Source organism: Lasioglossum baleicum, chromosome 20, assembly GCF_051020765.1.
Source record: "Lasioglossum baleicum chromosome 20, iyLasBale1, whole genome shotgun sequence".
NCBI classification, from domain to species: Eukaryota; Metazoa; Arthropoda; class Insecta; order Hymenoptera; family Halictidae; genus Lasioglossum; species Lasioglossum baleicum.
This window is the reverse complement of record NC_134948.1, coordinates 3,064,544-3,080,087: the sequence shown is the minus strand read 5'-3', so window position 1 is coordinate 3,080,087 and position 15,544 is coordinate 3,064,544. Positions and strand designations below refer to the sequence as shown.

General features: G+C 37.2%; 2 protein-coding genes across 3 annotated transcripts in view; one reads left to right on the top strand and one right to left on the bottom strand.

Moving 5' to 3' along the window:
- The window catches only part of LOC143218859 (uncharacterized), a 61,955-nt gene that overhangs the window by 25,703 nt on the left and 20,708 nt on the right, over positions 1–15,544 (top strand). The window lies entirely within an intron of this gene.
- The window catches only part of LOC143218856 (adenylate cyclase type 6), a 78,522-nt gene that overhangs the window by 60,120 nt on the left and 2,858 nt on the right, over positions 1–15,544 (bottom strand). For both annotated transcript variants that reach the window (XM_076444379.1, XM_076444380.1), the window contains exon 2: positions 7,356–7,526. In XM_076444379.1, coding sequence (XP_076300494.1) covers positions 7,356–7,436 — 81 coding nt within the window. In that variant the 5' untranslated portion in view covers positions 7,437–7,526. The remainder of the gene's footprint in view (positions 1–7,355; positions 7,527–15,544) is intronic.

The window sequence follows — 15,544 nt, the reverse complement described above, 5'->3', positions numbered from 1 at the left end:
CACTCTGGACCGTGAAAATGTCTTAATCCTGTCGGCCCACACTACCGTGTGAATCCTTTGTATCCTTTGTGTCCCGTTGTCTCGCTTTTGTTTCACTTACCAGGTCCAATTTTTCATGGTGAAACTCGCTGCCCTGTCGCTGCGCTGCTGCTCAGCCAATTGCTTGCTTTCTCTTTTGGGTTCGGTACAGACGCAAGGATGTGCATTCTCCTTCCTTTGAGATGTGTCCTGACCCTTTTCGTCTGATCAGAGGAATTGCAATACGAACGAATCATGTCTCGTATGCTAATATTATATTTCCTGCGCCAGATATGCTGGTCCTCCTAGCTGGAATTAAGTGGGAGTGCTCCTTTGTTCTCTATCAGTTTCAATACTGTCTGCTTTAAAAATGAAGTTTTGTACGAAATTGAGGTCTCTGCAAAATTGGGAACTCTGCACATATTGGAATCTTTGCAAAAGGAACTCTGCAAAGGGGACTTTGGAACATTGAAGACTGCAAAATTGGAATCTGCAAATTTGGGGACTCTGCAGGGACTTTGGAAAATTGGGGACTCTACAAAATTCGAATCTTTTTGCAAATTTGGGGACTGCAAATTTAGGAACTTTGGAAAATTAGGGACTGCAAAATTGAAAACTTTGCTGATGATGCTACAAAATTGGGATCTTTGCAAAGGGAATCTGCAAATTTAGGGATTCTGCAAAATTAGTATCTTTGCAAATTTGGGGACTCTGGAAAATTGGGGACCTTGCCAATTTTTGGTCTCCGTAAAGGGACTTTATTAATTTTGCGCCTGTCCGAAAATCGGGACGTGCCAATTTTGGGCCCGTGCAAAAATCAGGACCGTGCCTATTTAAAATCTCAGCAAAAATCAGCCCTCGGAAAACTGGGGACGCTTGCAAATATTAAACTCCTTGCAAAGTCTACTTCTGCATGAAATTGAACCCTGTAACATCGTGTTGGTTACAAGTTTGATACAAATTGATTACGGTCAAAATAATTAGTTGATCAGCAGACCGTTGACTAATTAGATAGATTTCGACCCCCTTCCTGTATACTCACACTTCTAGGGAATTACAGGTAGCAGGAGTTTTGATTAACTCGTTAGTAGTTCGCGCGAGATTCCTAGCCCTTGAATTGAACACTTTGCTACATAGTTCGGGAACTTGATAATGATTCGACGATGTTAGTTAATTAGTATAGACCTTGTTAACGAAACCAACATAGAATTTTATCTTCCTGCGTAAAGTTATACACTCTGACGTGCCTATTAAAATAAATATGTGGTGAATCTACACCTCTGGATCGGTGGACATTTGTAAGAGAAACTTGCCGCAAAACTGTTTATAACTAAGAAAATTGTTGTTAAAATTGTTTTTTCACAATTGTAGTAAATACGGCAATCCTATACTACGAAGCACAATGAATGCATAAACTCGAATTTTTTGAGATTGTGACATGCGGTTTTTTTCTTGCAACCACGGTATTATGAAATGCTACCGTACCTCACCGTTCTTCCAGCGGATTAGGCGATATATCTGTAGTTGAAGGGAAAAACGCCGCATGTAACAATTTCAAAAAATTTTAGTTTATGCATTCATTGAGCTTCGTAGTATAGGATTGACGTATTTACCAGAAAAAAAGTCATGAAAACAAATTCGAAAGTCTCGAAAAAAATCATTCAATTTAATCGATGTCCTATGTCGAAGCAAAATTTCTAAGTACCTATACTCGACATTAGTATTTTATAATGTAGGATTAATACTCTTATGTGTAACAATGGATATAAGGTATTCTTTCACATTTTGCAACTTCAAATTTATGATTCGAATAGGCAGGGAGACGATCACTTGGTACGGGCCTAGCGGCGAATGTCCTTTTAAATTTCGTTTGTTTCGAGGCACGCGCACAATCAAATTTTGCAAGAACTTCAACAGCTTGTATCTCGATAACTATCTGTTTGCGACACATGTGGCTCCTCTCAAACTATTTTTCTTCTCGGCGAGTAGAAGGTTGTCGATGTAAGAACAAACTTTAGCAATTTTCTTTGTTATAAATGATTTTGCGGCAAGTTTCTCTTGCAACTGTCCACCGATCCAGAGGTGTAGATTCACAAACAACTGTGTATAAAAATTGCAAACGCATCCTCAGATGTGTAATTTAAATTCTCGCACATTGTCAAATTATAGAGCCATGTATATGCAACTCGAATTATGTAAACAAATTGGACTGTTCAACCAATTGTACAGAACAATCTTACTATGTATTCATAATTCCAGTAGCGTCGAGCAAATTCGATATATTGCACATCGTATTAATTATCCCAATCCGGTCTACCATAATGGGAACACCGATAGGAATGAATTACAAACAAGGGGTCGTTTACACTGCCGGATGATTTTGCAAACTGATATGTTGTGAGAGCGAAGCAACGTGTGTTAATTACCATCGGCTAGGGATCATTAAATATCAATTATCAATACGAGAAACCCTGAATTATTGTGTATTCGCGCATTCCGGGAATTGTTTGTGGCTTTAGAGTTAGATCAGAATTTCTTATCTCAACATTTTTACGATCCTTCGCATTCAATTTTCATTGGGCAGATTTTGTAACTTTTGAAAATTCTTCGCACGATATCCTGCATTGATTTTTCGGCATGTTTTATAATTTTTAAAAATTCTTTATAGTAATTTTTTCCCCGATTATAATTTAGTTTGTATTTGATCAAAGTCATTCTTTGGACCGCGATATCTTTAATTAATTTATAGTCCAGCATGGAGCCCATTGTTGTGATGTAACTGTGCCGTGAGTTGCCTCTGATGCTGTTCGGATTATGCAAATTATTATGCAAACAGGGGCTCTGCGCGTCTAAGTTTTTAATTGAAAAAAGAATTAATTTTAATCTGAAACTGTTTGGACACCGTAAATATTTGTCGGAGTGGAAATAAAATCTTGCAGAAATTTAAACAGTTGCCAGTGTTAGCACTCCCGTTGCATCGAGTTCTCCACCCTCTAATGATCCTTATCGACTGGCACGGTATAATGATAGCATGACGTTACGGAAATAATTGCTATGTCACCAGATACGTCCAAAAATACCAGTGAATCGCGCAAGCATCGGTGAGATCGGTAATTCAAAGCACTCGCGCGCCATTCCTGCGGTCGGCGAATTCTTTGTCAATGTGTGTTCACAATGCACTCACAGTCTGCGTGGAAGCTTGATAACGTATCACCTGGCACAAATTTCGAAACTGACTCTCGCTATCTGTATTCGAACACCTTTCACAGCTTTGCATACCAAAAACTCTGTAGGCGGAACTTTTCATTCTACTCTGTTACAATTACACCTACGATTGCTTTCACGCCCAACAATTCGCAATTTCCAATACAGTTTCAATTTCCGAATTTTTATTCACGTCATATGCAGCTGTGAAAATTCGAAAACCATTGCAGAAACGTACAAAAGTTATTCAGCCATTCGTACTTTTAGTAAATGAAATTGATAAAAATAATGCTTTTGTTGTAATCAATGAATTCTTAATAATTAACGGTGTATTGAAATGTCGAGTCGAATTACATTGTTATTAATACTTCAATGTGGTGACCACAGATTTTTTATTATTTTCATTAGAATGTACAGTATTGATTACGTTTTACAAAATTGATAAAAATATACCTGTAATCAATGAATCCTTAATGATGAATTGTGTATTTTTTGCTGTGTCGAGTCGAATTTTTATCTTCTTTAAAATCTACGGTATTAATGATGCTTTAAAAAATTGATCACAGATAATTAAATATTGAGCGATACATACATCTTAATGCATTATTTATGGTTAGTATGTTCTAATCATGTTTTACAGTAGCTTCTAAATCATTAAATCCTCAGTGGTAATTAGAGGTATTCCTTACATTTTTTTTTAAATAAATTCAGCAATAATAACTTTCTCAAAGAGACACACATATGAAGATTGAACATGTACAATTTATTATTCAGACTAATATAACATACAAGAAAGAATGAAATATATGTACTACAAAAGTGAATACAATGATAAAAAAAAAAATGAATAATACACAGCAATAAATAATGTGTGACGAAGAATGCTTGAACAGCGAAAGAATTACAAACGTAGTCGAAGTATTTGTCAGAGACGCGAGCGCAGCCATAATTCGCACAGTCGCAGCTTCACAATAGGTTTTCCCGTACAATCGCCGGCAGAACTTGGTGGTTATTAAATTCTATATTAAACGCATTCGCGGAGTCACAGAACGCTCTGCTCAAACTTCACCGCAGATTACGGCGGTCGCACTCTGCGTTTGATTAAACCAACAATAATTGCTCGTTGGGAACACAGGGAAAGAGAGACAGAGAGAAAGAGCTCGATGAAAGCACGGATACGATTCGCCTCTCTTCCACGGGATTTCTACTGTAACTATCCACCTGCATAAAATATGACAAAACCAGCGTTTGTGCACCGGTCTGGTCTCTGTTTCCCGCTTGACCGATCAATCGTTTCGTAATCGCTGATACATTTTTCTGTTTTCCCTCGAAACGTTTATGCCCCCGAACGATTCCGCGGAACGACTGGAAAATTCGCCGAGCTCTCTGCTTGAAATTCGCTCCGCGACTGTGAACTCGATTTTCTGATTAATTGAAGAATAATCGGAATAGTTCGATTGAATTTCGATTCACCGGCGAGCGGAGACATTTAAAGTAATTCCTACTCTATATTCACTGAAACAATTAAAAGTTGCAGTTTCTTCAATTGTGAAAACGTTGAATAATTCACCGTAACTAGTCCGTAATTTGTTTACGAAGCTGGCATTTTTATATACCTTCAGTAAAACGACCAGCGAAAACTTCATCAATCGAAATTCTCTGATAGAATGCGTTCGTTAATTGAATCGATATGCTCTTTGGAATTAATTAAATTATTTTTCGTTTTACACGAAATCAATTTGCGACTGACCGGAGGGATTAATTTATTCGTCAAATTAATTGAAGCTGAATATGTGCGTCTAAGTTCGAGAAAAAATTTCGAATAATTCTCCGACACAAAAATCAATGTTCCTACCGCACGGAGATTATGCTAGTAATTGGAATCGATGATTCCGCGAGAGTGGAAAAACGCAGGACTCTGTGATCGGCCTCGGAGCGAGAGTTACGTTGATCAATTAATTCTCCCGGCTGAAGCCAGGCCGTGTTTATGCCTGGTTCAGGGGATTCGATTTTAATTTCACCTAACGAGATTATTGCTTCTTCCCCTCGGTCCCCGTAATTCGTGGACACGATGTAATAACGTGTGACTCTGTCTCTCTCTCTCTCTCTCTCTCTCTCTCTCTCTCTCTCTCTCTGTCCCTCTCCCCCTCTCTCTCTCTCACTCTTGATCACCACTGGCGAGAATAAACTTGTGAATAATGGATGAGCCGGGCTTAGCTCTTTTGAATAAAAAGGCGACTTTGTCACGAGACAACAGCCTGGTATCATCCCACCCCTTCTGCATAGTGGTCGTTGCTAATTGTGGGAAAAAATTGGTGAATGCTAGCTCGCAAAATTAGGCGATCACGATAAACCGAGATTTTCCACGCTCTTTGTCTGTCGTGAATAAATTGAGATAAGCTTAATATTGTTTAGTGTCCCGTGGACTCCTTTCGAGAACTTTAATTGTTTTCTGTCCGCTGCAGAAATTACTGTTACCCTTGTACATATTTTCATTGGTTTTAATGTGCTTCTGAAACCCTAGAAATTTGGGAATGTTTGTTATTCTTTTGTGTGCAGCGTAAATTATTATTACCTCTGTCTATATTAATTGCAATGGTTTTTTAATGTGCTTTTGACTCGCAGGGAATTTTGAAATTTTTATTATTTTTCATTTAATATGGATTTTGTTATGTAGTCAGATTTCGTTAACAAAAATTTATTTTTGTATTTTTGTCAGCTCCCTCAATATTCAGTACTCGTTTAATATTCGCCCGTTTTCCATACATATTTTTATTGACGTCACAGCCTATTCTTTAATTAACGAGTAATGAATAATGTATAAACTCTTAGCATGCACTGTATCTTATTGCATTTCATTTCACGTCACTTGCTTAAAACAGTGATGCAACGGGCGCACGTTATCCGAAAATTGTTGGCAAACAGAGAGCAATATTCTGCAAATATCAATACACGACAAAAATTTCATTTACATCTATAAATATCTCCGTGTCGTCAAACGTGGACACAGCTGCAGACTCAATTCTCCAATTTCGAAAAATGTTACATTCTCAAATAGAAGAAAAATTCAAAAAAGCTCCATTCAAAAAATATATCGGGTATTACAGGTATGAAATGATCACATACTTTTGTTATTTACATTTTAAAAATTTGTATCACTTCGATCAAACTGTAAACAACTAAACCGAATTTTTTCGGTCGAGTTGGAGTAGATTCGAGCGAATCGTCAAAGAGGAGAATCGAGCAAATCGTCAAAGGGGAGAAACGAGCAACCCTCAACATTAGGAAACGTCGGAGAAAATAATCGAATATTTAAAAAATAAGAAGTTGTTTTTTGTTTTATCACTCCGATGAAACTGTAAACAATTAAGCCGAATTTTTTTCGGTCGAGTTGGAGTAGATTCGAGCGAATCGTCAAAGGGGAGAATCGAGCAACCCCTAACTTTAGGAAACGTCGGAGAAAATAATCGAATATTTAGAAAATAAAAATTTGTTTCTTATTCTATCACTCCGATGAAACTGTAAACAACTAAGCCGAATTTTTTTCGGTCGAGTTGGAGTAGATTCGAGCGAATCGTCAAAGGGGAGAAACGAGCAACCCTCAACATTAGGAAACCTCGGAGAAAATAATCGAATATTTAGAAAATAAGAAGTTGTTTTTTGTTTTATCACTCCGATGAAACTGTAAACAATTAAGCCGAATTTTTTTCGGTCGAGTTGGAGTAGATTCGAGCGAATCGTCAAAGGGGAGAATCGAGCAACCCCTAACTTTAGGAAACCTCGGAGAAAATAATCGAATATTTAGAAAATAAAAACTTGCTTTTTATTCTATCACTCCGATGAAACTGTAAACAACTAAGCCGAATTTTTTCGGTCGAGTTGGAGTAGATTCGAGCGAATCGTCAAAGGGGAGAATCCAGCAACCCCTAACTTTAGGACACCTCGGAGGAATCCGGTGTCTCTATCAATGTCAGCGAAGTTATCCGGAAAAAGGATCCCAGGGATAGTCAGGCAAGAGTCCTCCATTACTCACTCGTAGAGTTGGGAGGGTGTTAACATGATAAGGGTGTAAAAATCGAAGGGTTCTATACAAGGATAACATTGTCGGTGTGACTGTCGGTGTATTCTCTCACCTGATGGCTCCTTCTGCTGGCACGGAGGCTGAGACGGTGTCTCCACTCGTGCTTCGGGAATTCCGCTGTGCATTTCTCCATGTCGGCCTCTGTTCTTCAAGATGTCGTCGGTGAAAAGCCCTTCGGGGCAATGGAACACCGTTGTCTTCTCCCAGCTACTTCATGCTACCCCTACAACACCAGAAATATATTTTTCAGACTTCACGTTTTTCACAGCACCTCGCATCACTACCCTTAAATCTTTTGTCTCCGACGCTTTTTTTCCGAAATTCTCTCTGCGAGCCTGCAAACTACAATCGCAAATCCCGTTCGCTAGGAAAAGCTTTCTGATGCTTTTTCTTATACCGGGTGATCCTGAGAACTGGGGTAAGTCGCTGCTATTTTTTAAGCAGAAATAGAAAGAAAATGATAGACGACAAAATCATGTATCATAATACGTCCTAGCATTAATAAGTAAAGTGCAATTGCACCTGACGTCATTTTTTCCTGCATCATTTTTTTCTATTTTTACTTAAAAAAGAACAATAACTCGTCCCAGTTCCCAGAATGCTTTTTGACGATCTTTCTTTTTTTTGGAACGTTGCAAAAATTTTTGTAACGGTTTCCATTCAGAATTTGTGGGTATTGTTGAATTTCTGGAGCACCGTTCCTTTATTTTCTTTCTAATTGTTCATTGATAATTTGGTGGGAAAAGTTAACAGATATATTGATAAGATGAGAAATAATTTCATTTTGATTTTCTGTCTGAATTCAGTAGTGCGAGTCAGTCATAGGTCAGACAATCAGTATTTCTTATGTGCATGATATATTGTTTATAGAATGTACGTGCTAGGTTCGAATCACATCAGAGTGTTTCTCTTTAAGTTTATCTTGTAAAGGGTGTCAATGATAATTATAAACAACGAACACATATCTTCCAGGGATCGTATAAAAAAGAACAAAAATATTAATAGATATTCTCATGCGGTATTTTTATAACAATGTGAGGAGCAGGTCATTACAAATTGGTTATCCGTAACAATTGCTTTCGTAAATTTTTTTACCTACAGGAAACCTAATAAAAAATTACATATAGTCAGCCACATATAATTAAAAAAAAAATTGCACAGTTGTTAATTCGTTAATTATATAGCGGGTGTGTAGAACAAACATTTTTGCAAGGAAATTTGGAATGTTGCAATGGACAGGTTTTTCTCTTATGGAATTTTTATAACATTGTGAGGAGCATAAAGGATAAACATGTTAAAAAATTGCACAGATGTTAATTCATTGATTATATAGAGGGTGTGTAGAATAAACATGTTTTCCGTGGCGGCATACAGTCAAATATTTGTCGCAGAATTGAATCAGCTCCACGGGGCTCGGGGTCGAGGACTCCGAGTGATCTACGAGAATAGATAGATCCTCGGAGCCGTCCTTTCCCACGGCTTCCTCGCGCTGTCGTGAAACGCGCAGGCGACGAAGGACGAATTGGAATCTTTAGATAGCCCTCGAGAACTCTCGACGGCGACTGGCCGGTGCCACTCAATATCGAAAATCCTTTTTTTCCCCGAATATTGCACGCGGTTGATCGAGTCCGTGGACCGAGCACAATTCTCCGCTGGGTCTTTCCCCCCCCCCCCCTGCTTCTCTAAAATATTTATACTAGCTAACACCCCTTCGTGTGAACTCTGATTTATTATTAATGGCGTCACGTTCAAACCCTCCCTTAGGTTTAAATTCTCCCCGTTGTGGCTATATATAACAATTTTTTTAGACTGAACTAAATAATGCAGAATTCTGAAACTTTACAGACTCGTTTATAGAGGTTTGAACTATGGTCAGGAATTTTTTGTGCCAGTCGGGCGAAGATTCTAATATTTATACATCCTAAAGTTCACTATGAATTAATGAAACCCTCCCTCAGGTTCAAATTCTCCTCGTTGTGGCTATATTTAAGAATTTTTTTAGACTGCACCAAATAATGTAGAATTCTGAAATTTTACAGACTCGTTTATACAGGTTTAAACTATGTTCAGGAATTTTTTTATGCCAGTCGGGCGAAGATTATAATATTTATATGTTCTTAAAGTTCACTATGAATTAATGAAACCCTCCCTCACAGGTTCAAATTCTCCTCGTTGTGGCTATATTTAAGAATTTTTTTATACTGAACCAAATAATGTAGAATTCTGAAATTTTACAGAATCGTTTATAGAGGTTTAAACTATGTCCAGGAATTTTTTTGTGCCACACGGGCGAAGATTCTAATATTTATACATCTTAAAGTTCACTATGAATTAATGAAACCCTCCCTCAGGTTCAAATTCTCCTCGTTGTGGCTATATTTAAGAATTTTTTTAGACTGCACCAAATAATGTAGAATTCTGAAATTTTACAGACTCGTTTATACAGGTTTAAACTATGGTCAGGAATTTTTTGTGCCAGTCGGGCGAAGATTCTAATATTTATACATCCTATTGTTCACTATGAATTAATGAAACCCTCCCTCAGGTTCAAATTCTCCCCGTTGTGGCTATATATAACAATTTTTTTATACTGAACTAAATAATGTAGAATTCTGAAATTTTACAGACTCGTTTATACAGGTTTAAACTATGTTCAGGAATTTTTTTGTGCCACACGGGCGAAGATTCTAATATTTATACATCTTAAAGTTCACTATGAATTAATGAAACCCTCCCTCAGGTTCAAATTCTCCTCGTTGTGGCTATATATAACAATTTTTTTAGACTGAACTAAATAATGTAGAATTCTGAAACTTTACAGACTCGTTTATAGAGGTTTGAACTATGGTCAGGAATTTTTTTATGCCAGTCGGGCGAAGATTATAATATTTCTACGTTCTTAAAGTTCACTAGGAATTAATGAAACTGAATTCGTACTAAAAAAATTATTTATTTAAAGTTCGTGGAATGCTGTCCATAGGCGAACACTTGATGGATTACTATGTATGAATATACTATACTGGAAATAAGTTTTCTTTCCGTATGATGATAGGCAATTTCTAAAGCCTGTTCGATTTCAGCTGTTATCTCTTTGACTGTATCGAGGTGGTCGACCCAAACGCTATGAATAGCGACGGGAAAAATAGGAGCGCTTTAAAAATTGATAGCTGTCACCAGCTGTGCAATCGATTCTCACAGTTAATGTTCCAATTTTCTAGTACAGCTGTTACTTTCACCGTTTCCCTCGATTTCTCTCACCTAAACCTCACAGATCGACCATTAAAAATAAAATTAAAAATCGTAATGCCTTTGAAATTAATTATTTAAATCAACACGTCATTCAAAATCTCCCGATAACATTTCCCAGCTGATTACCATTTCAAATCAACTCTGGCATCAGCCCCCTCGTTACACAATTTTTATCGCAACCGTTATCTCCGACAAGCCCAGTGTTTCGCAACTTTCTTTATTTATTTATCTATTATTGCTTTAAACAATATCGTTACGTGTAGCGCACATTACATAGGTGTTACATTGTTTCCAGATCCTTACGGAACACTGTTCAAAAAAGTTCTAAATTATTTTCAGGATAGAACTTTCCCAAGCTTTTGTTTTCTCCCGAACGAAACCCCTGCTGAATAAAAAATCCAACATCTTCGAGATATACAACTATAGTAAGTATTCAGCAAGAATAATTCTCGGGAAGTTCCCAGACTTCCATTTTTATTAAAAATTGATAACGCAATGCTGCCTGGAAGAAGAGAGAGAGAGAGAGAGAGAGAGAGAAATCTTATCAAATATACATTGTTCGATGTTTCTCGAGAATATAGTCCAGTGGTATTGGGATCGTCGAATGCATTCGAGGGTGAAGACGAATCAATACTATCATTTATAAGGAATTATGTAAAACGTGGGCCGGCCTGGCCGTAATTGGAGCCTAAAGTCTGTCGTTTGGCCCAATTAGCGGTAGTAAAGCTTCGAAAGTAACGATAACGATTCACGCAGACCCCTCGCGGCCATTGGGAACAAAAAGGGGGTCGTCGATGGCCACCCTCGACCACTGAACTTTCTCGAAATTTTCCATGCAAATTTCCCTCACCTCGGGCTGCTAAATATTTTCAGATACTCTTATCTCCATTACTGTCACCGGGGGGGTCCGGCAATTTCCTTTGCTTTCACATCTTGAAATAACTTTGACCTGGTCCTGCAGCCATTTCTACAGAGTGGTGCAAAATTGGTTTTCTATATTCCATGTTATCTCTGACAAAGGAAAATTGTCACAAGTCTATTTTGCTAGTATATGGATACTTGGCAATTTTGAGAGCTAACGAATCAGGTTAGGAAAAAATGTGTACATATATTTTGGGACACTGTGTATGTGTACCTCAGAAATAACAAAATGTGCTTCAATAGATTCAGTCAGCCATAAACGTCGCTTCAAATTGACGACACAGCCTGATGACATGAGATTGCTTTTCCCCTCTTTGGTCCCATTCTGTCATATACAGGGTGGTCCAGAAACACATATCTCATTGTTTGACCTGTTATAATGCTAGAAGTATTTTTAACTAGGGAGTCTAATTTTTATTTTAAGTATTGGGAACCTTCCATAATTGTGTGTACCCTCCCAATAATTAATTGCATCCCCACCAGCAGCAGTGAGTTCTTCCCAAACATTTTTTTGGCTTCTCACCCTAATTAATCTGGTCCTCCCCACTATTTTAATATACAGGCTGGTCCATATACAGAGGCTTACTAAACGCAGTGATCTACATAATTTACAATATTATAAATATTTTCCATTCAGGGGGGATTTAATTTTAATTTTAACCACCAGAACCCTCCCCTAATTAATTACATCTCACCAACAGCAGTGAGTCATCCCAAAAATTATTGTGGCCCTGCAACAATAAATCTGGTGCCCCCCACAATTAATTGCACCCTTCTCCCAATAAATTAGACAATTGTCTCGCCATAATTAATCGCTCACTACAACTCAAAGCACGTTTCATTTCCAGCATTCGCGCGGATTCAAAAATTGCAATCTACTTCCCCCCTTTTTAATTTCCCATCCAGATATTCTCCACTCAGAAATCAGCATTTATCGAGTGCATCGTTCGGGAACCATTGGGAACATACTTGGCCGTGTAATCGACGGTGGTATTCGTCGACGTTGATCACGAACGAGATCATTATCGCTCAGGGGAAAAATTACGCGGCTTGCACGCGTCCCGAGGTTTTCATTCGCGGCAATCGCCCGTGAAATTGGCCCTCGAATTTGTTTTTCTCTGGTCGCGGAAAGGGATTTCCCTGGACCACGGTCTCTCTCTCTCTCTACGCGACGACCCATTTCCGGCTGGAACGATGCGAATTTCCGGCGGCCGGCTACGAAATCGTTTTCGCCATCGTTGACCGCGCTTGCGATTTTTCCGCAAGCATTCTCGCCGCGCTAGCTGCGCCAGCAGAGCCTTGCGAAACTCACTGCAAAAAGTTACTGCACGGTTTTCGCAGAGGCGAACTTCCGATGAAAAATTCAGACGAAACTTCGACGAGGTTCTTGGATAGGAAAACTGTCTGCATTTGGCATACTTTTTTATTTACCTCCTCGCAATCGTCTTTTCTTTCTTCTTCTCTTATTACTTCCTGCTTTCCTCTTTCCTCTGCTGATTTAGGGAAATGTGTTTGGCTGTGTTGTTCCAATGTTTTATGAGGTTTTATTCTGTGTATCATTGTTTAGAAAATACTGTTGAACCTCTCTGTGCGATAGAAATATTTTTCACAGCAAAAATAAAAGATTAGAAATCTGTATTTTTTGTTTTAATATTTTAAGAGGTTCTATCATGTGTATTGCTGTTTAGAAAATACTGTAGAACCTCTTCGTGTGATAAAAATATTGTTGCAGCAAATATAAAAGTTTATAGATAATTTCTATTTGTATTTAGGGAAGTATTAGAAGTCTGTATTTTTTGTTTTAATATTTTACCTGGTTGTATCATGTGTATTGCTGTTTAGAAAATACTGTAGAACCTCTTCGTGTGATAAAAATATTGTTGCAGCAAATATAAAAGTTTATAGATAATTTCTGTTTGTATTTAGGGAAGCATTAGAAGTCTGTATTTTTTGTTTTAATATTTTACCTGGTTGTATCATGTGTATTGCTGTTTAGAAAATACTGTAGAACCTCTTTGTGCGATAGAAATATTTTTCACAGCAAAAATAAAAGTCGATAGATCATTTCTATTTGTATTTAGGGAAGCATTAGAAGTCTGTATTTTTTGTTTTAATATTTTACCTGGTTGTATCATGTGTATTGCTGTTTAGAAAATACTGTAGAACCTCTTTGTGTGATAAAAAATATTTTTCACAACAAAAATAAAAGTCGATAGATCATTTCTATTTGTATTTAGGGAAGTATTAGAAGTCTGTATTTTTTGTTTTAATATTTTACCAGGTTGTATCATGTGTATTGCTGTTTAGAAAATACTGTAGAACCTGTGTCGACATTTTTTAATTCTTTTGGTTTGAATTTCTATTATTACCAGGTCAAAAATTACGTTTTGAAACTACTAGTACAATAAATCTACGAACGGTTCCATTGTATTCGAACGAGTGTGGTTGGCATATGTGGAAGTGTCTCGAGGAAAAATTTAATTAGGCGGATTTATGATTATTGCCGAGCAACAAGTGTGTCCACACAATCAACCAATCAGAACCGCATCCATCTCTGTCGATTATATAATGGAGACTGTAGGGCGTGCTGACTCACCCATGTACAGTTCTTATTCACCTTGTCGGGGTTCAATGAAAAAATTATAGAGAATTGAGCTAATTATAGTATCGGATTGGACACGGTTTCCTGTACAGGATGTACACAAATAAGAGACACTCTGTATATTCTTTATTTGAGGAGCACCCTGTATAGCTGACATTAATTATTGTTTATTGATGTTATAATTATTAGAAGTCCGAGTACGTACGTGTTCGGGGAAGTTGCGGCTTCGATTGTGGTTAGTGGTAATCGATAGACTATAGTCGAGTCTGACCGATCGTTTTCCTGTGTGTGACCACACGGTCTCTGCTGTTCGTCGTAATTTATTTAAAGGTTTTGTCGGTATTAATGAAAAGTCAGTGGGAATTCTGACATTTTGCTCGGCGATTTCGAAAGCTCCACTTGCATTCTGATATTTACGGAGGCATTCGGTTCTTCATAGAAATGAGGAAAATCGTTAAAGGAAAACCGTAGCAGATGTGACGATATTGTCGCAGTTTAGTTATTCATGTTCACGTAGCGTTCTTCCTACGGGAATTGCAATTAAAGTCAATAACGATCGGAACGAACGAAAGTGCAGGTACCCTCATGGTCGCTCAGGTGTTGCCCGAGTAAAGGTCTCTCATTCTCATCGATAGAAAATATTATGCTGCCTGCAAACTCTTCATTTTTAATATTTAACGCTAAACCTACCGAGCCTTAAAAGTACATGTTCCCTTGTAAAAATGACAAGATTGATTTTATTTGGACTTTGTGCAGATCCTATTGTAATATGTGCTCCACTAAAGATATCTATACAATCATTTCTTAGGAAATTATTTTTATTATATCAATAATCGTAATTCCTCCGACCTGAGATGCTATTTTATACAGCTCGGGAAATTATTGAACCTTTCAATTATTCACCCCTTGTAAATAATTATACAGAAACATTGTTCACACATATTTTTAATTTTTGCACCACGCTTATATTAAAATGCACTGAAAAGGGGAGAATAATTTTTCCCTGGTCTCCATGAAATATACCGAATCCAGTTAAATGATTAATAATATTTTTCCCCAAAAATCATCTGTTATAAAATTAGTGTCGGAGTAGATAGAAAAATTGAATATGAATTTAAGTAAAATCATGACATCAGTGACTATAAATAAAAGCGTGGAGCGCTAATCTATACTGACGTAATTTTCGTGGGCACTCCACGCTTTTATTTATAATCATTGATATCATGATTTTATTTAAATTTATATTAATTTTTTCTATCTATTCCGACACTAATTTTACAACAGAAGAAATTTTGAACTAATTGATTAAAATTTTGAGGAAGAATATTATTGATCATTTAACTGGAGAACCAGGAAAAAATTATTTTCTCCTTTTTAGTGCATTTTAATTATTATTGAAATCCAGAAAAATGAGCATCGCAAATATGTTTGAGGTGCCGCAATAATTTTTAGTTGAGCGGTGTTAGTAT